The sequence below is a fragment of the Daldinia loculata genome, assembly GCF_022478755.1.
Source record: "Daldinia loculata strain CBS 113971 unplaced genomic scaffold F4817scaffold_31, whole genome shotgun sequence".
Classification (NCBI taxonomy): Eukaryota; Fungi; Ascomycota; class Sordariomycetes; order Xylariales; family Hypoxylaceae; genus Daldinia; species Daldinia loculata.
Window position 1 is genome coordinate 193,369 of NW_026054885.1, and position 24,250 is coordinate 217,618.

The window sequence follows — 24,250 nt, forward strand, 5'->3', positions numbered from 1 at the left end:
GTGGCTAAGCGGTGCTAAATGCGTGTTTGCTCTCATCACACTTTTCCCCACGAGTTCCACTCCATGGGTAGTACACTAGCAATTGTTACTGCATGACCACAAATCGTTTAAAGTACCTTTTCAGAGAAGCTATCTAGTGTTAAATGAACTTTGAACTCGCAGCTTTGTAAAATATCTCTGATTTCTTGTCGAAATATGATTTTGTGAGTAGAATCCTGGAAGTACGGTCTGACTTTACAGGTATTCTGCCCGATCTGATAGGGTGAAAGTCACGTGAATGGGCGCTTCTAACACGCCACGTTTAGTATCCTAAGACACCCGGTGCTAACCTAGAGGCTTGCATATCGGCTCTTCATGATTTGTATGCGATGCTCGATATGCTTCATGGAACACTATAAGTGAGGCAGAAGGCTTGTAGTAGCCGTTGGTTCTCGGCGTGATGCCATTACCCAACTGCTGAAAAATATCATGTTAATAGTCCAAGTCGGCATTCTAAACACATGCGCCGCAGTGCTATATGTCATGAGAAGCTAAAATGCAACTCCGTGTCCGTGTGCGGGGGACAAAATGAACCGAGCCGGGGTGCCGGATTGGCAGGAGCGATATTAAGCCGGAGCCGGAGCTCGACTTACTGTGAAGGTCCAATGAGGATTAGCCGCCTTACCATATACGGCAATACCCGGGTACGTACCCTGCGTTGCGATTCGGTACGGCGACACTCATCGCATGTGCTCGCTTCCTATATATTAGGAGTCGAGATGCATTTAACTATCATTGCGATATTATATTCGTTGTATTTTTCTATACTAGCCGTAGTCACAAAATTTGTACAAAATCATTCATTTCGCATAAACTGTAAAGATGTCTACTCCAAAACGGTCCGTCCTCATCACCGGCTGCTCGGACGGCGGCATGGGTAGCGCCCTCGCAATCGCTTTCCACAAAGCCGGTTTCCATGTTTACGCTACAGCACGAAATCCGTCTAAAATGACAGAACTTGTATCGCTGGGGATTGATACTCTCCAGCTGGATATACAATCAGAATCCTCAATAGCCGATTGCGTCACCAAGGTACCGTCGCTCGACATTCTTATCAACAATGCTGGACTCCAGTTCCTAATGCCGATTGTCGACATTAACATCGCCGAGGCAAGAAAGTTGTACGATTTAAACGTATGGGGTCATATCGCCATGATCCAGGCTTTCCTACCGCTACTACTCAAGTCCCCCAACGCCATCATCGTCAACCAGACATCGATCGGGGCCAACCTTGCGATGCCATTCCAGGCCGTCTACAATTCTTCCAAAGCGGCCCTTGCTATGCTTACGGACTCCCTCCGGCTCGAGCTTCAACCCTTTGGGATCAAGGTCGTTGACCTGAGAACCGGGGTCGTCAAGACCAATTTGATCAAAAACTTACAGGACAACAGCAACCCGAAGCTTCCTAAGGGTTCGATATATGAGCCCGCTAAGGAAGTGGTAGAAAAGGCGCTACGCCAAGAAGGCTTCGAGGGCAAGGGCATGCCGGCGCATCAGTGGGCGGGGCTGGTGGTGCAAGACTTACAGAAAAGCAATCCGCCTGCAGTTATCTGGAGAGGTGAGTCGGCATGCTTAGTGCGCACTCAAACGGTGTTACCATCTGGGCTGTTCGATGGTGTGGTTAAGAAGATGGTCGGGTTAGACGTCGTCGAGCAGATTGTGAAGAAATGAGAAATGAGAGCTTCATTTCCGGGACTTAATGCGCTGCGCCGACGGCATTTCGATGGTCCTAAAGAAGACATGGAATCCCCTGTATCGGTAGTCATTTATTATTTACTTCTAATTACCTATGTAGTATAACGGGAATTGGATTATACGAAATTAACAATCTAGACACGAAAAGTCCTAGGTTGATGTCATCGCGGGGTGATGCATATTTCATCCCGTTCGTGTTTTATTTATATTATTGCGCCAAGACTCAATGCACTGCACTAGGTATTCGAAGAAGGGAATGGCAGCTAGAAGTAGCCCGTGGCCACATTGCCTTCATATCATGTACTCTGTAAACAAGCTGTAAACGTCATTCGCTGGGGTTAGATTCGCCCGTAGAAGGATTCTGGAAAACAACATGAGAATGAGAGGGTCCCTGTCAAAGTCTAAAGGATCTACGCAGACAACATTGGGCATTAATAAATACCTAGGTACCCGTCCAAATTTTAGCCCTAGCGTTGCAATAGGTGATAGCCTGTAATTACCTAGAACGGTGCTCTAGTAATTGTGTAATCGATCCTATTTATCTCGTGGCCATAGAGAACTTTTCGGTTTAGCTGGAGATGCACGCCACATCCCTGCCGGAAGGATCTAAAATAGGAGAGCCACAAGTCCGTCCCACTAAGCTGCGTCGGCCGAGTTGCACATGCACGTATGTATGGTAGGGCTCAAAAATAAGGTTACGGCGTGGACGATGGACCAACCAAGTACCGTATAGACCCCAGATCAAGGATAACTGCGGCTCTTCAAAAGTCCAGAAGCTTAGAATTCTTATTATAGCAAAGCAAGATCATAACAAAACCTAGTCAGAAGATCATTACCCGTCATGGTAACAAGTCGTAAAGTAAATCTTGGGTAGACCACGTAGATGCAGATGAGTTCGGTTCCGATCCTCCTTGTTGTCATCATCTTAAATTTCTAGAGGAGGGCAGGAGGGTTACTTTCAGACCGCTGATTGTTGCCATTACCCCGTCTGCCCGGGATCCGTATCTCGACTAACGCTTACTCAACCAATCGACATGCAATCTATACGCCCGACCGAACTTTAGTGGGTCCTCGGCTTTAGCGCCGGTCCGATGCGGAACCTCGAGTATGTACCCTTTTTCTACTAACAAATTATTCAGGCTTTATAAACTTAAAGAGGTAGCATCGGAGCTTATTGAAAACTATATTTTGGTATCATGGCCCCTCTGAATTTTGAGTTGGCTAAATTACGCATAACCTCAAAGACAATGTTTGCGTACCGAACCAGCACCATTGCTTAGCGGACTGGATAGGTGAGTTGTCACTTAGGAATCCGGTTGCGTGGCGCAAGACCCTAGGCGAACCACTGTCAAAAAACCTGATCTGCATAGGATTTTGTTCAGCTGCTCGAAGACGTCTAGGGCCTTTATCCCGAGAACTCTTGTCTTCTCACGCAAGACGGGATAAATACACCTAACCTTGCAAACTAGGCATTTCGCCCTCCCAAGTACCGGTTAGCTACCGAAAGGCCCACTCGGAGACAGCTCAATCCTAATATTATTATCTCATGGTGCCCAGTCTGTCACCATGTCCTTGGGTACCTTGGCTATTTTACCTCTAACTAGAAATTATCCCGATGAAGACATCGACGAACTTCTGGGGTATGCCGTTAGTCCCGAATGACATAACTTGGGCTTAGGTTTCCCCACGAACATCGCGTTCGTCGGCGATTTTAACGAGTAATTGGATTTATTGGGTCTCATTGGATCTCCTTTGGGCTGTGCTATCGTTACGAGAATAACCCCAGTGTTTACTTCACCTAAGCTACTATCTAGAGTAAGGAAGTGGGTATAGATTACGATATAGGGATAACTTTACTCACGTCAAGTGAGGTAGAATCCAAAGCAGGCGTTGCTTTGTTACCATATCCCGACACGGATCCGTAAGATAAGACGCCTAGACCGCAGAAGATCTAAGAGTCATGATAAGTCCTATGCGTAGTTTTGTGACTAGATGCTTCGCTTTTGCTTTTTCCTCTCAAGGACTAGCAAGCGTTTGCGACATTGCTAGATATGGATATAAGTAGCTAGATCTTATAGGATAGTTAGGTATTCGAGATATAGATCTTACACTGGGCTCGGGTAGCCCGCAAGTAGACAGACCGGGCCAATACCTTTAGGATGCGGGATAAGGGGTACTGCTCTTAATCCGAAGACACGTATCTTTGATGCTTCATCATACGGCTGAGGAGATCACACGGTACTTATAAGCCTAGGAACTCTTAACCCGTGCCATGCGCCACCTGCCTACTTTCCCCGGGAATTCCTGATATCGGCAGTCTGAAGGAAGCTTGGAAGCTTTATTCTAGAGGCTCTTGTTTGTATTCGTCGCCGTATTTAGTCATCTTGGGTAATGGGGGCTCTGGCAAAATAAATACCTATTCTCTATCATGGCATTGGGGCTTTTGCTTAGTAAGTACTGAGTTCAGTCTAGTCCCTTATTCAACGGGTATTTTTGTTTATACGTCAGCTTACATTAGTGGTTTTTACGGTGTCTTCTTATTCGATAGAACGTATCGTGAGTTGCTATTTTAAGCACGATCCTATATGTGGGAAAAGTAAACTAAAGCTACGTCGGTCGAAAACTCAACAATGCATCCACTGCACTTTGAAGAGACTCTTCGATTTTTCTGATCGACTAGCTTCCATGTGGGTTCCGAATTGTTTTTTTCATGATCGCCTGCACTATGGTAGTAGGTATAGGTATACAGTATAAATATTGATAAAGGCATCAATAAGCGATTCGGTATTCATCCCTACTGGATGATTCAGTAGTCCGTTTGGGCCCTGATCATCTATCACAACCCTCACTTGGCGGCCAGCATCACTCTCCTTCCAGTGAGGCTTCCACCAACATGGTCCGCATCGATTTGTACGCATTGATTTTCCTTTTCTAATAGATCCGTGCTAATATACGAAAGATGCACAGCTATTGGACGAGAAAAAGCCACATCGGGAGGCCGGATACAAAAGTCCAGCACGGGAAAAATGCCACGCCTAGCAAGCGTATACCCCTCGGCTAGAATATTCATCCGAGTTGAGCTGGCGCAAACGCGTTTATATGTGATATCGGTACTTTAGGGGAACCTTAGTGTCCGTATATACTATTTGTCTATTTTTATTCGTTTAATAGCCTTACCTAACTCTAAGCTCAACGACCCCCCCGGTGCCATGTGCGGGCGATGCTGTGCCTGGAACTAGCATTTCGTCCGTTCCTCCCCCCCCGACCACTTGAAACCACGCGCTGCATGTCAGCTTACTAGGAACCCGGTTCAGCCACGCTGATTCGCACATGGTTCTTCTTAATCCATTTCACCTATGGTAATTAGTCACTTTTTAGTACCGGATTGTCTTCAAAGCCACACGGAATCTGACTTTAATATGTTAGGCCCCTAGCCTTTCCAACTTGTTTCGTTCTCTTCATCGTGTAACAGTACCGGCATTTCTTTTCTCGTTTGTTCCTTTCTCTGTATGCAAGAGGGTAGTCACAGGATTTAGTTCACGATGGCTTCATATCCCTCCGTGGCGGCGGGCCCTGTCCCGTTTTCGATGGACTATAGCGGATACATATCGACCGACGAGGACTCTATGGTTACTATCGCCCCTCCGATGCAAGAAAGAGAAGATGTGGAAATACTCAAGGACAACCCGCCGTTCAAGCCAGACAGGAACTTTATTCTCGCTTTCATTTCTATTTGTATTATCACTCTAGCAGCCGCCCTCGACGCGACGTCTCTTAGTATCGCCCTACCTATCATTACCGAAGATCTCAAGGGATCGGGTATCGAAGCATTCTGGACAGGAACGTCATTCCTACTCACCTCTGCCGTCTTTCAACCCGTTATCGCCGGTTTAAGTCATGTATTCGGAAGAAAGAATCTTCTCATTATATCATCTTTTTTATTTGTCGTGGGAGCTATTATCTGCGCCGTTGCCAGAAACTTTACCGTGATGTAAGTAGGATTTTGAGCGCCATGGTGTTGTCCCGATTGCAAATAGCTAACATAGCGTGTCTAAGGCTCACGGGAAGATCTATCCAAGGTATTGGTGGAGGTGGTATATTAGCACTAGGTGAAATCATTGTTACGGATCTTGTTCCACTCGTCGCTCGAGGCAGTACGTATTAGTCCCTTTCCCTCTAATTACCTATGCTAATATCGTTCAGCCTGGTTCGGATATCTTGGTTCGACATGGGCGTTAGGTTCCGTGGCTGGGCCTTTGTTAGGAGCGGTTTTCGCTGAAAGCGTGACATGGCAGTGGAGTAAGTGAATTTCAAAATCATTTTTATATTAGCAGTTTTTGACTCCGTATATCATAGTCTTCTGGATTAACCTGCCAATTGTCGGCGTGGGGATGGTTCTTCTCATCCCTTTTCTCAAGCTCGAATCCACACCCGGAAAATTGTCTACTAAACTCCGCTTATTCGACTGGATTGGATCGATCATTTTCGTGGCTGGAACCGTAGGCTTCCTAATTCCTGTAACATGGGGTAAGAGTCTTTATTAATCTATTCTACCCTCGTCTATTATCTAACGCTGTTTTCAGGTGGCGTTATGTATCCTTGGGACCACTGGCGAACAATAGTTCCACTGTTAATTGGATTTGACGGGATTATTGCATTCGCTATTTACGAATGGTGGCTTTCGAGGAGAGCATTTGACGCCGAGGGAAATTCTCTGCCAGGTGAACATATCGAACCTATTGTTCGCTTCACTATTTTCAACAACTACACGATGCTGATTACATTTCTTTCAACCGTTCTACACGGAGTGGTCGTCTGGTCTCTCCTATATTTCCTACCGCTATACTACGAGGCCGTTAAAGAATATTCGCCGATTATTTCTGGTGTCGCCATCCTTCCCGAGACGGGTCTAGTCGCTCCCGTGTCCGTAATTGCGGCTGTCCTCTGTACAAGATTTGGAAAATACCGTTGGGCTCTCTGGTCAGGTTGGGTCTGTACGACTGCTGGCTCTGGACTCCTTTTTATACTTTCACCCGATACATCTGTTCCTGGTTGGATTTTCCTTAACTTTCTCGTCTCGATTGGAACTGGTATCCTGTTCCCCGCAATGAGTCTGGGTACTCAAGCCGCATCCCGTCCTCAAGATTCTGGTCATACGGCGGGTTTCTTTTCTTTCCTTCGTGTCTTTGGCCAGGCTATCGGTGTTGCTGTCAGTGGTGTCGCATTTCAAAACCAGCTCCAGAGCGAGCTGCAGAATTACGAAGAGTTTGCCCCTGTTGCAGCGCAGTACAGCAGGGACGCTACTGCAATAGTCGGTATCATTAAAGCGCTACCGGACGGAACCACGAAAACGGACCTAAAGCAAGCATATTCGGACAGTTTACATGTTATCTGGCTGTTGATGACAGTGGTTAGTGGTGTGGCACTGCTGACCAGTTTTACAACAAAAGAGTACAGCTTAGAACAGGAGCACGACACGCGTCAGAAGTTTAATGGTGGGAAGAATAAGGAGAGCATGACTGATTTAATGCTACGATGATAGAGATAAATGTATAAGGAGCATAGGTAGCATTGGAGATTTGAGTTTGGGTATACTACATAGAAGGTTTAGCATGGAAGGATGCATCTGGGCAGCATGACGGAGTTATTGGTACCTAATTACTAGGCGGTCAGGGGTCGCTTTTTGTATACTAACTGGCAAGATAGTAAGGAGGTAGTCAGAGAAGATGCTTACGAGACTACCTTGAGAGTCGATTATACATCAACTAGTATCGATCAATACTCGCAATGTTTTATTACCATTTTGCAAAGTTAGTTAACATTTTAACAGTATATACTGAGTAAAACTTCAACCTGTTACTTGGGATATAAATAAGTTTCAAACGTGAATGATAGATAGTTGTGAGGCTATAGTGCCTAAGGTTTACCTTAGGATATTGTGTTAAATGCGAGTAAAATCTTTTTATTTAAGATATATGCTTTACGTTTTTATGCAAAACTTTTCCTACTTTACACAATTATGTTTTTTTACTTTTGTTTATATTTTTTGGTTTATTTGTATGTGTGTATGTGTTCGTAACGTTGTGGTTGGCTTTTTTAAACAACATTAAAAAGTAAATGATCATTTAATCCTTTTTAATCTAGATTACTATATAAGAGTCTTTCAGGTCTTATTGGTAAAATAATATGGTGCGGTGTAAACTTTAGGCTTTTGTGTTACCCGGGGTGTTATCCGGGGGGTGACCTCTAGTAACTATACTCGTTCACTCTCTTATGATTTAGATAGTTGCCAGTTTGAATTAAATTTTTACTGTGGGACAGTGCCTTCATCAGGACCATTTCTTTTGTTACCTATTTCTTCACTAAGCTACAGCGCCGAGGTAAGTTTATAGGTATCCGAACCTCGTCGACAACACAGACCTCCAGTGCTTGTAAAAGTCGTAACAGCTCACAATCTCGCTAATTAAATCACCGGCGTAGAAGCATGTTATATTAATTAGGCAAGTACGAGTGTCAATTAATAGGTACTGTACTGATTCTTTTCTTTATTATAGTTAGACTCGCTGTTCCCTCCAAACGGTCAACCCTCGTCTCTTCTAGGCCTAATGCTTTGGAACCCCCCTTAGTATATCTAGTCCCCCCTCCTGTGAATGTTATGCTGTGGTTTTGTTTGAGTACAAGAATGCATGTATGCAGTGAACCCCCCCTCGCTCTCGAGTGCAATATAATACAGCCCAGATTGGAATAAAAAAAGAAAAGAAAACGCAGCTCCATTTTTTGCTTCTTCTTTTGCTTCGTACCTCCCGGGAAAACAGTTCGTAATCGAAGGAAGTTCGTGCTAAGCCTCTCCGGCATCAGAACTCGGACCCTGGAAAAGACGGGATTCTTCGAGGTGCGATTATCTATGCCGTGACTTCTGACCGTTTCTGTATTGCCGGTCCTTAGCATTCTTCGCCTTTTGCTCGACGTGGTGCCTGTCGTATGCTAATCCCAGCGGCGCCCCTCTCGCTCCGCTTCTAGACGTCTCATACGGCCTTCCTCGTCCTCCGTATTTACCGCCTCGCTGCGACGGCTTTTCCGACGGCTACTGCGATCGTCCCCACCGTCACGGCTACGCTTGACGCCTGTAGTGCGACCTATAGTTGCCATTCGCTGCGCCTCTTTGAGAAGTCGCTCGCGATCTCTAGCCTCACGCTCTAGCGTATGTGGGTCTTTGGATGTCGTTCCGGATGCAGGCTTTTGAACTGCAGCCGAGGAATGAGAGGCACGACGAGATGATTCGCCTTCGCGCCTACTTGAGTTAGAAGGCTTGCTGCTGCCGCCCTTGATATCAGACACAGAAACCTGTTTGTTACTAGCCCCTTTGATCGAGAAGTTACCTCGAGGACCTGTTGGGGGATTGAATGATTTATCCGAAGGCTCTATCGGTGTAGGTAGGGCAGTTGGATTTTTACTGCTGCGATGACTGCGATCTTCTTCGTGATCGCGGCCACGATCCTTACCACGGTCTTTGTCTCGTTCCTTCTCTCGTTCTCTATCTCGATCGCGATCTTGGTCGCGATCCCGGTGAGACCTATGGCCAGATTTCCGGTGTCGGTCGTAGTCGCTATCTTTTTCGACATCGTGGTCTCGACGTTTCTCATCTCTATCGCGACGACTCCTGTGACTTGGTCGCCTGTGTTCGCGATCCACGGGAGAGGCCGATCTGGATCGTTCATCGTGCTTTCCATCCCTCGACCGACCTCTATAATCATCGTCGTCTCTGGTAGATTGCTTTCTGCTCTTATGCCTGCGGCGGCGATGGCCACCGTCACGATCATCTTCGGAAATTGACGGAGAACGATGTCGTCTATGCTTACGGGGCTCCTTACGATCCCTGCTGCGACTGCGACTTCGACTTCGACTTCGACTTCGACTCTTAGACCCGGTATACGTTCTAGAACGGTCACGGTCTCTATCACGACGATGCCCCCTACTCTTCTCCTCTTCATCATGTTCTCGATCACGTTCACGATGGCGGCGCTCCTTATCCTTAGAGGACTGCGGAGAACTACTCCGTGATTTATGTTTAACTTCCACTGGGCTTGCCACAATGGGAGGATGATTAGTACGTGAGCTGGGACTCTTCTCATCAGTGATTAAGCCACGAGCTCTTAGGTTGAGAAGACTAGTGTTAGGGAGGCCCTGCCGCATGGCTTTCGGCCCAGTAGGTGCATTCAACGGTATATCCGGAACCGAAGTTTGAAGACGCAATGGGCCAACATTCCCACGAGGACCTTGAGGTGCTGAATGCTGATCTCTAGAGGATACAGATACATCACCCTGCGCAGATTGCGACCCATCCTCCTTGGTTACTTCAAAGTTCCCCAGTGTTAGCTTGTCGGTTCCATTAGCAGCAACACTATCATGGCTATTCCCTGTCTCGGCATCCCCATTCTCACCGGCTGTCTGTGCATCTTGACTTGGCTCTGCTCGTAGTGCTCGGCCAAACTCGTCAACATTGCCGGGAGTCTGCTCTGCTACCTGAGAAACTTCCTGTACGGTTGAGTCATCTTTATCGCCCGAATATTGAGGAGCCTGCCCGGCCCAGCCTTGGTTTCCGTTATTATAACCCTGATGGTATCCACGACCGTAGCCTCCGTAGAAGCCCCGGCCCCGGCCCCGTCCTCGATATCCGTAATTGCCTCGGCGGTAATCATTGAACTGGTTGTGGTGGCCAAAATTACCTGAATTGAAGCCTGTACGGAAGCCAGCATTAAAGTTGCCAAAATCACCATTTCCTATTCCAGGAGCATTTGGATTGAAATTATCTTGGCCGACGTTCCATGATTGTTGTCCGTTCCAGTCATTGCCGCCTCCATTGAACCCATTCATGCCCATGTTCATGTTCATGCCGTTCATACCTATGCCCTGTGCACCAAAACCACCATTCATCATCATATTCTGCATCGCCATGGGATCCATCATTCCTTAGTTTTCAAAGTTAGCTATCATATCTCAATACCTAGTAGGACCATGTCTTACCCATCATAGGAAAAGAGCCAAAAGCGGACGGATTCATTCCATTTTGCATGGCCATCATCATCTGCATCTGATTCAAATCTCCATTGCCGAAGTTCATATTAAAATTGCCATTCATAGATTCGAAGCTAGAACCTATACCGGACTGCGCTAACTGGTCCTTGCCATCGCCACCCTGATCTGCTTCTTGGACATTTTCTACAGCTGCTCTATCTTGGCCTTCCTGGTCGTGAGGGACGACGGCTTCGGACTCATCGTCTCCGGTAGGCTGCTCTTGGGCTAGCCCACTTGCAGGCTCATCCTAGACTTCTGTTAGATATAGCTTCTAATGACGGGAAATTTTCTAAGACCTACCTCTTTAGGCTGAGCATCAACGTCCGGTTTCGGCTCGGCAGCCGAGGGTCCCTCGGAATCAGCCGCACCAGAGGGTGGTACGGAATCCGTAGTTTTCGGTTCTACACCAGCTTGCCCATCGGCAACATCATTCGCAGGAGGTTGCTCGGTAGGGGTGCGCGTCTGAGTTGGCGTCGGTGTATCCTGCGCAGGCGTAGTCGGGGTAGATACGTTGGCTTTTGGTCGGGCAGCTTCCCGCTTCTTTTCCTCGGTCTTCAAGAAGACCCTAATGGTAGTTCTAAGAGATTTGTAGATGGTACAATCGGAGGCAGAAACTGGCGAGTGCTCGCAGACGGGGCAGACCGAGGGTAGAGTGGATTGGCCTAACTGTCATTAGGGACTGTACTTGAGAACTAAAACAAAGGGAACAAATAGAGCTTACATTTCTCGCATATCGCAGTCTCGCAGCAGGGCAATCTAAATGCGTTGACGGCCAATTTACTGCAGACGGCGCATCGTAGCTTCGTAGGCAACTCGGCCGGGGTGAGAGAGCTATGAAAGTTAGCTTTCTGAATCTCAACAAGTTTATCTGGTAGGTGTGTCATACTTGGCTAGCTCAATCTGAGCCGGTGTCAGCGCCGCCATCTTGAACACGGAAGGCGTGGCAAGTGCGCAGTTTCGTGTACATATGGTAAAGATATAAGAAGATGTAAAAAGCGCCAGGTAAACAGTTCTCGAGGTTAAAAACCAGTGGGCTTTGTGGGACGTAGAGACTACTCAAGAATAAAACCCGACCGGTGTTGCGCTTCGCATCAGACCAAATGACGACTAGTGGTAATGCAAGTCGAGTAGATATTGGCGACGAAATGGGCGGAAGTTGTAAATGTTTAGTCGATAGCAAAATTGCACACCTACGCGCAAACGCCTGATATGACTTTAGAGTTTAGGTGAGTGGGTCCAAGACATACATACGCTTATTGGGGTTACGCTTATTCGGGTCTACTATGGGGCTATCTTTTACGCTAATGGGCTCTATGCATGCATGTACAGAGTATTTCTAATAAGCGAGTACCTACATATACGATAGGAATAACTTCCAAGAGGCACTTAGAAGCTTACAATAGTGGTGTAAGTACCAAGGAATAACTAAAAGCCTTAGGTAACTCTGAGGAAATGATACACTGGAGAAGAAAAAAATTAAAAGCTTATAAAACGATACTTTATATATTATAGAGCATTTATATTATGATATTTGTTTCCTTAAACAATTCCGTTGTGCTTAAAACAAACGACAAAGTTGATGTACTTTGGTAAGACTTCTACATCAATGATTTATTGTATGTATGCGCAAGGCATCTTAGTACCTACCTTGAAGCGATCTCATTTTACCCGAGACAAAGCCGTACAACTATATGTTATATTGTAATGTATTACACGCGATAATAAATTCTACCAATGCATATATGGAAAAACATACATAGTCTGATGCTACGATAATGCGTAGGGGGTCGCACCCGACTCGTGTGCTACTCTAAAGTCTGGACTTATTATTCGTCGCAAGGAGGCTGTCTGCTTCAGGGCTTGCGCTGTATGTTGCTCGCAAATAACAAAAAAGGAAGAAGAAAAAATACTCATCGAAAAGAGTCCAGATACCGAGTCCCAATGAACCATCGCTCCATATTACAAGGTGAAATGTAGTCATGACCGTAATGAAACTACCATCGACACTCCCTACCATCCCTTCGGAGAAATCAGCATGCACACCCTTCCTTTGCTGCTTCTCGAGGTCCATTCAAGTTTACCCTCTGCTCCTCACCACCTCTGTTGGCCGCGCTAGAGGCTCCTGGACCTCTCGTGCTCTTTAGTGACGTTTCGGGGATGGCGTTCGCAATCGCAGTAAAGACTTCCGAAACATTGTGACCTGTCTTCGCACTTGTTTCGAAGAACAACAGGCTCTCCTCCTCAGCATACGTCTTTGCTTCTTCTGTGGAAATCTTTCGGGCGTCCCCGGATTCCTCTCCATCAGCTACTTCGCCGTCGGCCTGTCCGGATTCGCTATCATTAGTAAGGTCCAGCTTGTTACCAACAAGAGCGATGACGATCCCTGGCGATGCTTGTCTTTGCAGTTCCGCTACCCAGTGCTTGGCTTTGATGAGTGACGTTGGCTTCGTGAGATCGTAGACGACGAGCGCAGCTTGGGCGTTTCGGTAGTACATAGGCGCCAACGAAGCAAAGCGCTCCTGGCCTGCTGTATCCCAGATCTCGAACTTGATCGTTCTCGTAGGTAGGTTACATTTTTGCGTTAAGAAGGCGGCTATACAGTATTAGCTTAGAGCTGCTGGAAGTGGAGGCTCCAAGGGTTACTTACCACCAATGGTAGGCTCTTTGTTCTCTTGGAAATCATTGTTGACAAATCGCAGGACAAGCGAAGACTATAAGTCGCTTAGTATAGTATAGTATTTATAAGTTATGCGGGATCCCGAAGAGAAAATACCTTTCCTACGGCGGCCTCACCAAGCAGCACCAGCTTGACACTACTGCTCGGCTTCGGAGCATTTGAGTCGGCCATGTTGTGGGAATGTCTATGTGGAATTGGATGATGTTTTGGAAGACCGGTATTCTGTTATGATGATTCTGTAAATGATAGGAGAAAACCCAGTTGTAAGTTTACCTTACACTCTGAAGGGAAACGGTCGCATGCAAACGGGACGGTTGTAGTGGGCTAGTTGCTTGAAGTAAAGTAAGAGGTAGGCAGATGGGTTTAATGTATCGAATCAGGAATGACGACGCATCAGAGGATCCGACTAGCCGTAGGCGTTAGTGAGAAACTGCCGCTAATACAAGATCGGTTAGTATAAAATAGTGCACGGAACATCAGCGGGCCGACACCGCCAAAAAGTTAAGACCCCTCCAACTCTTAAAACCGGCAGAAAAAAAAGTTAGTTACCGGTTTTCTGTTTCGCAGCTGTCTAAAGCTCTTTGGTGTTTTCACTACAGCAAACTCGCGCCATCTTGGAGTTGTGAATCAACAACCACCTTTAATGCATCGCCGTTAGCCAAACAATAAATCCCCCAAAATCTGTTTCTAGTTGCCATTTCAAGATGGCGGCTTCCGACGCCCGCAAAAAATCTTTGTTTGATGATAGCGACGACGAATCAGATGGAGGTGTTAAGCTACAAATCAATTCCGAGTATGCGAAAAGATTTGAGCATAATAAGAAACGAGAGGAATTACAAAGACGTAAGCTACGCCTTCCTATACTTTACTTTGTTCTCTTAATAAACCTAACTAAACAACTTAGTGGAGGAGAAGTACAAGTCCAAACAAGTCAATGGGAACAAATCGAAAGATGATGATGGATCCGATTCCTCCTCAGATGAGGAAGAGGATGAAAACGGTTTCTTAGCAACAGAAGACCTTGATGCCGAGATCTCCGCCACGCTTCAAGCAATCAAGAATAGAGACCCTCGTGTATACGATGGCAAGACCAAGTTCTACAGGCCGATTGAAGAAAGTGCTACAACGGAGGACGTGTCAGTAAAGCAGAAAAAAGAGAAACCCGTCTTCCTACAAGATTACCACCGAGAAAAAATCCTGCGCGGAGATACCGGAGCCGATTTTGACGACGAGCAAAAGCCTCCGCAAACCTACGCACAAGAGCAGGATGACTTGAAGCAGTCTATCAAGGATGAAATCAAAGCGCAACTAGGCGCCGAAGATGATGCTGAAGATAGCGACAGCGACGAGGATTTCATCAAAGCTAAAGAAGGGACTGGATCTGTTCCCGAGCAGGGCATCCATCCGTCCAGGGCTAGCAAGATCAAGGCTCCAAAGCCTGAGCTTTCAGATGCAGACAAGAACCCGGAGCTTTTCCTATCAAATTTCATGGCCGCCCGCGCTTGGGTTGAAGAAGACGAGAATAATTGGAAGGCATTCGAGTCCGACGACGGCGAAGACGACAAGGCAGATGAGTGGGAAGCCGCGTATAATCTGCGCTTCGAAGATCCTAACAAGAGCAATGAGGTCTTGAAGTCATATGCTCGTGATGTCGTTGCAGCGCGCTCAGTCCGACGAGAAGACAAGAGCATGCGCAAGCGTCAACGAGAAATGGAGCGCGAGAAGAAGGAAGAAGAGAAACAAAAAAGGAAAGAAGAAAGAGCACGGTTACGTCGCCTTAAACTTGACGAAGCCGAGGAAAAATTAAAGAAGATCAAGAAGGCTGCAGGCCTATCCGGCAAGACATTAAAGGACGAGGAATGGCAGAAGCTACTTGAAGATGCTTGGGAAGACGACAAATGGGAAGAACAACTGAAGAAGACGTTCGACGACCAGTATTATGCCGCAGCCGAGGAGAATGCGTCTAGCGATGAGGACGATGATGAAGTCGATGACAATAAGTCAAAGAAGATAAAAAAGCCTAAATGGGACGACGATGTCGACATCAAGGATCTCATTCCAGATTTCGATGATGAGGAGCGCCCTAATATTACTCTTACTGATATTGAACACGACGAGGAAGAGGAAGACGAAGATGCACCTTCAGCTAAGCGACAGAAGACTACCAAACAACGCAAGCGAGAAAAGCTCGAAAGCCAGAAAGAAGTACGACAAGAGCGAGCTAAGCTCGAGGCGTTCGTCGATGCGAAGATGGAAATTGACGACCCCGAGATCCTCGCCGGCAGCTCGTCGAGAGATAACGGACCGGCGCGTTTCTCTTACCGCGAGACGCGGCCTGAATCCTTCGGCCTCACTACGCGCGATATCCTCATGGCGTCCGACGCCGATCTCAACGAATTCGCCGGCCTGAAAAAGCTAGCGCACTTCCGACCGCAGGACAAGCAGAGTAAAGACCGCAAACGACTCGGCAAGAAAGCTCGTCTAAGGCAATGGCGCAAGGAAACTTTCGGCCCCGAGTTTGAGAGGGAGCCTCCGGCCTTCAATCCCGGCGCTTTCGTGGAAGATGATGGGAAGCCGAAATTTGAGGTGGAACCCGGAACTGGTAATATAATTGAGGGCGGTTCCAAGAAAAAGCGCAAGCGGTCTAGGGCCAAGAAGAGCGCGAAGCATGGAGAAGAAGACGAAGCGGTGGCGGTGGCTGCGGCGTAGATGCACCCACCCCGATCAGCCAAAATTTTATTTTCTTTGGTCGTTCTCTTCGGCAGAGCATCTCGGTAGATAGATTGATGATACCCTAGATCTTAATTTGTCGCGCGAAGCAAAAAAAAGGCAAAAGCCAAAAGCTCATCTCGATCTCGCATGCTGCTAGGGGGTGTCAGGATCCTCTCATGCAAGTCCCGTTCCCGCATCCCGAGCTAAGCGGGATCTGCTGGCGCTTTTGCTCCGCTGGGTTTAGTTGCCATGTCCATTGTGGCCCGATGGGGTTCCAGGCATCGTACCACTTACATGGCGCAGGACCCCGACCCGGCAAGGATAGGTTTTGTACGTTACAGGTATATAAAGCTACGAGGATCTCTCACGTTTTTTTTTTGTTCTAAACGTGGGGGGGAGAGGAATGATTTTAGTTGTGTTTGAATACATAAAGTAGTTGTCATTACCTAGGACCTAGGAAACAATAGTTTTCTCTTCTTATTCTTGATTTTCGATTTCTCTGTCTTCTCCCTCGTTCGCGCCAAAAAATGCCGTCCCAAGATCTCTCCCGTCATGCTATATCAGGTGGTATCATATTCATCTCGAACGACAACAGCGCGTGCCCGCATTCTGGCTATAGGCTCCGGCTACATACATGACAAACAGGTGTAATCACAGAAAGAGAATTTTTCTCTCGCATGGGCATTTCAAAATTCCCGGGCTGGCCCTATCTTTTCCTCCGGATATCCTTCTCGTAACATAAGTATAAACAGATATAAACAACAGCGAGCGCAAAGCTAGCAGGCCATAAAAAAACGATGTAGGCTAGCGCTTCTTAAATTTTTAGGAGGACCCTTTCCAGCCAACCCTCCGGAGAAAACCCTCAAGTTCAACTCCGTTACACCGTTTGGACCCAATCCTTTACAAGAACCCATTCGCTCAAAAGGACATGCCCTAGTCCTTCAGATGTATTCTAAAATGTACAAAAAAGATACGTATGCGTCATCCGTTGAAGGGGCATGAAGTCGCCGGTACCTCCCTATCACTTCTTCTCTCCCTCCAAACGTAAGGGTATATACTACAACGATGTAAGTGAGTAGGCAAGTATGTCTCAACCAAATAACCAAAACAGTTATTTCGTATAGTGACACATCATGACACGGTGTCAAATCTCACAAAGATAGTTTATCCGGTACAGGACAAAGTCAAACGAGCGACATCGAAGTAACTCGATCGTCTTATCGGCCCCCCCTCCGGAGGCCTAATCCAGCACCGGGAGTATGCACGCCAGGGCTGAAGAGCCCAAACCCATCAACACCGCCCATACCGCCTAGATCTTGGCCCAGTTCTGGCGGCTCCATGTTGAATGGCATAAACCATGCAGAAGATGGTTCGGAAACAAACCCGCCAGGCAAGCTATCATGATGATTACTTGGCCCGTCACCAGAGCCAGCATTGGATCCGTTCGCGTTATGTCCTCTACTTGAGTTACTTCCGTTACCAGCCAACGCGTCCCAGTCCATAATAGCCTCAGGACCGCTAATCGTTGAAGGATCTAAGTTGCCATATGCGTTGAATACGAGCTGGCGATCCAGCTGCGGCAGTATTCCCGCAGCATTGTTTGAGAGGGACAGCGAAAGTAAGTCCTGGTTATAGAAGGCGGGATGTTGGTGTCCGTGTCCGTGGCCGTGCTGGAACCCGCCAACGGTGACAGGGCTAATCGGCGATAGGGCGTGGTAGTTCGCTGCTGCATTTTGTAAGCGTGCGTGTGCGAGGTTAGAGTTGAAAGAGGTCGGCCCACTAGTTTGCCCGCCTAGACGAGAATAGTTGCGTTGTGCCTGCGCTCTCTGCTGTTGCGCATGCTGGATGCGCTGGATTTGTTCGGGTATACTAGCGCCGTTGAGATCGGTAAGAAGGGGTTCCAGTTGTTGCTGTTCACCACGCGAAGAGATGCTGCCCTTCTTTGCTATCGACTTCCGTTTCATTAAAGGTGGTCTGCTAGATCCAGCATTCTCACGTCCCTCGCCCGTACTTTGCGGCGGTGAGAGCTGCGTGAAGAATTCTTCAACCGTGTGAAGTTCTGGTTTCTGCTCGAGCACTGCATCCTCGCCAGTTTCCTTCTTTTTGAAGGAAGCCGGTTCAACGAATTCTGGCTGCGACACGCCGTGTGGGTACCGATCGAACCAATCTCCATACTGGAATATAGGCGAGGCTGCTGAGTTATCGCCCGCCGGAGTACCTTGGCGCGCAGCATCAGCGCATGTCTTATACTGCTCGCGTAGATTCTCTGCCATAAAGTGGAACATGCCCCAATAACGCTTCATCTTCGAGAGGAACTTAACATTTATAGCCAGGTTCTTCTTTGCGGCTGTCTCTACGGTAGAGTTGCCCGAGAAAATTCCGAATATATGAACGGTACTCGACAGGAATGCGCAGTAGCCGACGAAAGGCGCCGCGATCATGTAGTGCTCCGCATCCTTCAGCAGCTCGGATATTCTATTAGCAGCAGCAAACGCTTTTGATCCCGTCTGTGTAATGAAGGTATTAGGGACGTCTGCTTTCGATAACCCGGCTGGCGAAGACACCGCGAATCGGTTCATGAATAGGACATTTTGCTGGATCGAGATATGTAAAAATAAAAACTGATTGGCCATCCCTTCTGTTTGGTGCAGATGGAGGTTCTCGGCACTATATTTCAATCCATCTGGTAGGTTTTCAGCAAAATCTTCTGCTTGTTTAAGCAGCACGGCATATTCGGAGTCACCCTCCCACATCGAATGCTCGTCTGAGTCCATTCCCCCTTGGTTTAAGAAATTTATTATTCTCCCCCATAGGGCAATGGCGCGAACCATGTATGCTGCCACGCCCATGTTATCTTTCGCATCGGAGAGCTGTCCCTCATCCATCGGTACCGGGTGAGGAACTTGTCCTTGCAGATCTTCAGTAGGTCCTGGCATATCAAGTTGGAAGAGTTTTTCTTTAATTGGTAATTGGATCTTGACCGTTTCTTCTTTTATGAACATAGGGCGATCCGTTCCCGAAGAATTGAAACGATCCATCAGGAAACAAGCCCACATCGTTCGCCTTCGAATTTCGCGATCGATGAAGCTAAGCTGCTTCGTCGGATTCAGCCGCATGGGATCATACTCCAAGTCCTTATGCAATTGTAATGCAAACGCCATTCGAGTGGCCTGACCACCCAACGCCCAACTCCTACCTCCGTGACACGTACCAAATTCGTGCAAGCCGAGCAGCAGTAGACATGTTAGAATCGTAATATTGGGCCATTCGTAGCGCCTCGTTACGATATCTCGAGCTGGAGCTGCCCATTCTTCTCCTCGGAGAAAATTGTTCGTTATCGCGAACTTTGGGTGAGTCGAAAAGCGGGCGGAAATTGCACAAACGGAAAGCACTAGAACTGGAGGTAAGGTTCCAGCTCTGTTGATAGTAATTAGTGTTAGTTACGATACCAGGGATAATTAAAAGACGTACTTAAGTTTTCTCATGAAGCTTGGTTTGTGGAGGAGGTGGTATGCTTGGCCATAAATATTTTCGAAGTATACGTCTGCGAGATGTTCCTGTAGATCTTTCGGTGGTAAAGCCTCAGCGCCTTCGTATAGCAGTTTGCTTTCCTCTGCTTCTTGCACTTGCAACGACGTGGGCTTACTGGAACCCTCCAGCCTAGTCTTAGGGCCATTTCTAGCCCAATGATCGAGTTCCGCACCAAATGCCTCCTCTGCGCCTCGCTTCTTTGTTGCTTGCTTCCCTGTGGGAAGGGTTCCGGGGATAGCGGGTTTTACCACGCCCCGGACAACGTTATTGGTGGATGTGTCCTGCTCTGATTTAGGTACAAGCTTGATAATCCGGTCCTCCATCCTCTTTAGTCGTTTGTCTAACATAGCCATGTAGTCGGTCCTCGGGGCCGCCTTCCGCGTAGTGACCTTGTACACACAAGGGATCCGGGACCGAAGACAATGCTTACAAGCCGGCTTCTCTCCCGAACAACGTATCTTTTTTCTCCGGCATGCAATACATGCCAGGGGTAATCTTTTTCTCTCCTTCCCTGCCTTCGTCTTTAGTTCGCTCCAAGCTGGTGCGGGATCGGATTTGTTTTCCTTCAGCTTCCCTCCCAAATCGGTACCGTCGCCAGGCCCACCCGTCGCTAACCCGAACTCATCCGACATATTGTCTTCCAAAGAATTGGTGCCAACATGGACGCTTTCCTGGCTTCCATCATCAGACCCGTCCATGCTGCGCCGTCTATTATGCTGTGAAGGGTCAACCATGGTATAAGTGGTACTATGAGGGCCTGAAGCGGTTGAGTCCTTCCGCTCGCCAATTGATGAGATCGAGCCGTGTCCGGGCGTAGCGAACAAGTCGTTCGAGTGGTCTTCCAATGAGATCATCTGGCCGGCCTCGGGGATATCTTGGAACGGGAAATGGAAATCTGAAAATTGAGAAGTGTCGATCAGACCGTGCGAGTTGGTGTCACTCGAAAGGCCATCGTGGTGGTTATCTAAGGAAAAGCCATTAAGGTCGGCCGGTTCAATCGAGTTAAGCTGGGGTTCCGATTTAACAACGGGCTGTGAGCCATCGATATTCCCAGATGGGAAGGACTGAGCATCAAGGTGAGATTGACTAGGTGACATTTCGGGGGCTAGATGGCCCTTCACGACCGTGAAAAGAGGGAAAGATCAACGACGCCCAACGTTACTTTCAACAGTCGAAGAATTCGTTTCTAATATTTTCCTTTTCTTTATTTTTCTTACTACGAGGGCTCAATGCAAGTAACAAGAGGCTCTCGGCCCCGCGCGACCGGATATTTCAACGTCGCCCTCAACGGGCCCGGGTATCAGAGTACAGGAACGCCAGCGCCGTGCGAGAATGTATCATGACAAACAGGAAAAAAGCAATGCGAAGGAGGAAACCTCCGAGTAGATGGAAAGGGGAGGTTAGTTCGTCTACATACGACAACGAGTAGAGTGGCGCTGGGAAGATTGTAGGTTAAGTTAGGTAGTGTAACGGGGGTGCGCAACCGGTTAGATAAACGTCTTGTCATCAGAAAAGAAGAACTGCAGATTCACTCGATTGAGAGATTGGAAACCGCTCTCCTTGCAAACCTTGTGTGGGTCTTCATATGTGGGTCTCCATGCGTGCTCGGGCTAGCATTGTGGGGTAATGAAGCTAACCAGTGCGGTTTAAGCTGATGGAGCACTAAATGTGGGTGGAACCTTTAAAATGTCATGGGTTTGTGTACGTACATATGCGGAACGTACATGGTACAGCAGCTCGTACCTCCAAGTCCGTTAAGAGATGTATGCACAGTATATGGATGTAATCGCACACGGCTAAGACACGCGTCTATTCTCAGAAACGGACTAAAGGTCCGCACAGTGCTCAAGAACACGGAGGAAGAGTTGGGCCAAGATTGGTCGAAAAGTAGGACTTTAGCAATAGCTTAGGTATGCTAGATACTATACTGATTATCACTTGACGTTGTAAATACATTAATACCAACATGTAATAGTAGATAGAAAGACATTACGAGTCCTCCTATTGGCGAACAGCGGTCAGTTTATCCTAAGGACCCTGGCCTCCATCCATCAATGATAAATGATAAACCAGACTCTTCTGGCCAATGCCAACAGTAGAGTACCTGTCTTGCCTAGCCTGTTCAGCCAGCCACTAAGCCCTGCTGAGGATCTGTTGAACACGACTAACATAAAGTGGGTCTTTGGTGAAGATAACTACCTTATACATTAACACACGTATGTAGATACTAGTATATACTCTACTACCTCAACTACCTTTTTGGTGTCGATAAATAGAGAAGAAGAGTTTCAGCAATTGAATAGCTTAACATTCATGCGTGCGTGACTTACTAAAGCACAGCCTATTTCAAATCGAATAGACGTCTAATTGTAGACGTATGTTAGCCTATGATGCCGAGTTTACCCCGTCCGATATACCGACTACTAGCACGAATAGGTACATGTAATAATTGGTATTGGCTTATTCACCCTCTAAATATAACTAGGGTTTAGGTTCAAGTGGAGCCCGCGGCCCGGCTCTCTATGCAATCCACGAGGCGCCATGTTGGTGTTAGTTACTTTAGTTACTCCCAGCTGTACATAGAAGAACTCGTTTATCAATGCCTCGTGTCTCAGCTACAGGTGCACCAGAAAGTAGGTCTGGTCTGCAGATCAGACTACTTTGTACATATGCCAACATTCGCCATATCCACATACGAAGCCATACATAGTAGCGTAGCGCCTTCGATTAATAGTCCAAGACAGCAGTAACAAGCGATTCAAAGCTGGGTATTTCCTCAATGCTGTTCGACTTTACACTAGATACACTAGATCAGACCTGCTTAGTCTTTCCTTACCTATAGCTTCAAACGGTCTCGTGCCACTTCAAAGTTACCAAGCAACTTCTTGGCGAGGAGATATGAACAGCACCATCACAATCACAATACTCGTCCGGCGATTCCAATGTGACCGAAGGCAAAGGGAAGAATCACTCGACTTCGTTGCAATTACAGTATGTACCTAGTACTAACTGGATCTACATCCATATCCATGTCGTCACGCCGCATTGGCACTCGCTTTCGATTCTTCCTATAGAGTGAAGTTCATTCCCTCCGTTCGATATGATATTTGAGAAACGAGATTGATGAGCTGTTTAAGGCATTCCCAAACGATGTTGAATGGATTGGTTCGCAAGTGTGAAAATAGACCGACCCATCCGATTGATAAATAATAGTGGGGCTTAAGAGTACTCTCCACTATATACCTACACTACAGCTTGGAGCCTCCGGGGTATCATTAGAGTGTGGGGACCAAATTCAGTCTTGGCACCGTTAAGGGTCCCTGTTGGCTTGCCAGGATTTCTAAGCCAGGTCAGCACGCACGACTTGCAGGATTGTCGGTGCGAGCTCTCTTAGTTGCTGCTGCATCCTCAGGGTAAGAACGCGTTATTTATTGCTGGATGCATGATGGATGTGTTACTGTGGGATAGCTGGATAGGTACAGATTTGGAGAAATCAATCGTTATTCTCGACGTATTGTTGTATTGTCCACATCATGATAGACGTGATGTCAAGTTTGAAAAGATCATATAGGGTCTTTTACCCGCTACAAAGTCAATCGGACATTTTAATCCATGACATTGATTAGTATTTGGTTAGTATATTGCTATACTTGGCTAAGCTTGTCTGCAGTGGGGCTTAGGAACCTTGGGAAAATTCAGGGATCAAGAAAGAAATAGTGGGGGCAAGACCTTGGAATTCTATTAATTCTAATTGGTTATGTACTATACCTAGTACTTGCTCTCGGCCATAAAACATCAAAAAAATGGCCGGCCGTCAATTGCAGTTGCCCACGAGTCAACGTTCCTGCCTGCGCTTGCGTGCAGCGTCGCGCATTTTTCGGCCGGGAAGTTCTATCTTTTTTTTCTTCTTCTCCAATTGCATGAAGAAAACAACCATACTTCATACCTCATCCCTGCAAAAGTACTTGTTATGCTTTGGCGAATATATTAGATTTTAACCTTTACAACTACCCCTCCTTATCCTCTCTTTAACCCATATATGATCACATAGATGATATCAACAAGTGAATATCATCAATGAAGGTGACACTCTTACCTTGGATCGGGTCGTTGGGAGCTCCCGAAGATCTCCTAGCGCACTCGTCTTACCTACGGATCAATAGGTCATAGCCATAGAGACCCTAGAAACAAGGTATTAGTCGACTATCGAAGCAACATGCCCTTCGACAGATCGTCCAGGTCTCCGTTGTTGCTCAAAGACTCAGATAGGTTGATAAGCAATACTCTGACATAAAATCATGACGACTAACATAGTAGTAGCCTAACCAAGAGATTATAAAAGCCTATTACTATGTATTTCATAGATGAAACCAGCTATCCGGCGTAATGGAGAATTCATCCTCTTTGAAGGATGGTTGTTTTAAAGACATCCTCTTTGATTTTATGCGTGCATACCTATATGAGACCCCGCTTAGCTATAGACTCATCCTATACGACAAACGGGAATGGAGCGGAAACGGG

At 47.0% G+C, this 24,250-nt stretch overlaps 6 protein-coding genes across 6 annotated transcripts; 3 read left to right on the forward strand and 3 right to left on the reverse strand.

The window, feature by feature from the left end:
- The first annotated feature begins 819 nt into the window (after window positions 1-819).
- F4817DRAFT_366043 (NAD(P)-binding protein) lies at window positions 820-1,810 on the forward strand. Its single transcript, XM_049306942.1, has one exon. The coding sequence runs from the start codon at window positions 862-864 to the stop codon at window positions 1,708-1,710; it is 849 nt and encodes a 282-aa protein (XP_049158104.1). The 5' UTR covers window positions 820-861; the 3' UTR covers window positions 1,711-1,810.
- A 3,550-nt stretch (window positions 1,811-5,360) lies between these two features.
- On the forward strand, window positions 5,361-7,273 carry F4817DRAFT_359410 (MFS general substrate transporter; the record flags this gene model as incomplete). Its single annotated transcript, XM_049306156.1, has 5 exons — window positions 5,361-5,725; window positions 5,791-5,888; window positions 5,938-6,033; window positions 6,091-6,261; window positions 6,318-7,273. 5 exons carry the CDS (start codon window positions 5,361-5,363, stop codon window positions 7,271-7,273), a joined length of 1,686 nt encoding a protein of 561 aa, XP_049158105.1.
- Window positions 7,274-8,209: 936 nt separating this feature from the next.
- On the reverse strand, window positions 8,210-12,013 carry F4817DRAFT_340636 (uncharacterized protein). The gene is made up of 5 exons (XM_049303659.1): window positions 11,696-12,013; window positions 11,531-11,640; window positions 11,110-11,471; window positions 10,759-11,056; window positions 8,210-10,703 (listed from the first exon to the last, which is right to left on the reverse strand). The coding sequence occupies exons 1-5, from the start codon at window positions 11,731-11,733 to the stop codon at window positions 8,719-8,721; spliced, it is 2,793 nt and encodes a 930-aa protein (XP_049158106.1). The 5' UTR covers window positions 11,734-12,013; the 3' UTR covers window positions 8,210-8,718.
- A 467-nt stretch (window positions 12,014-12,480) lies between these two features.
- On the reverse strand, window positions 12,481-13,877 carry F4817DRAFT_340638 (ras-domain-containing protein). The gene is made up of 3 exons (XM_049303660.1): window positions 13,583-13,877; window positions 13,457-13,520; window positions 12,481-13,402 (listed from the first exon to the last, which is right to left on the reverse strand). Exons 1-3 carry the CDS (start codon window positions 13,655-13,657, stop codon window positions 12,840-12,842), a joined length of 702 nt encoding a protein of 233 aa, XP_049158107.1. The 5' UTR covers window positions 13,658-13,877; the 3' UTR covers window positions 12,481-12,839.
- Window positions 13,878-14,044: 167 nt separating this feature from the next.
- F4817DRAFT_340639 (Krr1-domain-containing protein) lies at window positions 14,045-16,602 on the forward strand. The gene is made up of 2 exons (XM_049303661.1): window positions 14,045-14,329; window positions 14,391-16,602. Exons 1-2 carry the CDS (start codon window positions 14,191-14,193, stop codon window positions 16,193-16,195), a joined length of 1,944 nt encoding a protein of 647 aa, XP_049158108.1. The 5' UTR covers window positions 14,045-14,190; the 3' UTR covers window positions 16,196-16,602.
- An 813-nt stretch (window positions 16,603-17,415) lies between these two features.
- On the reverse strand, window positions 17,416-20,583 carry F4817DRAFT_359413 (zinc finger transcription factor 1; the record flags this gene model as incomplete). The annotated part of the gene is made up of 2 exons (XM_049306157.1): window positions 17,416-19,615; window positions 19,670-20,583. The coding sequence occupies 2 exons, from the start codon at window positions 20,581-20,583 to the stop codon at window positions 17,416-17,418; spliced, it is 3,114 nt and encodes a 1,037-aa protein (XP_049158109.1).
- Between the last annotated feature and the right edge of the window lie 3,667 nt (window positions 20,584-24,250).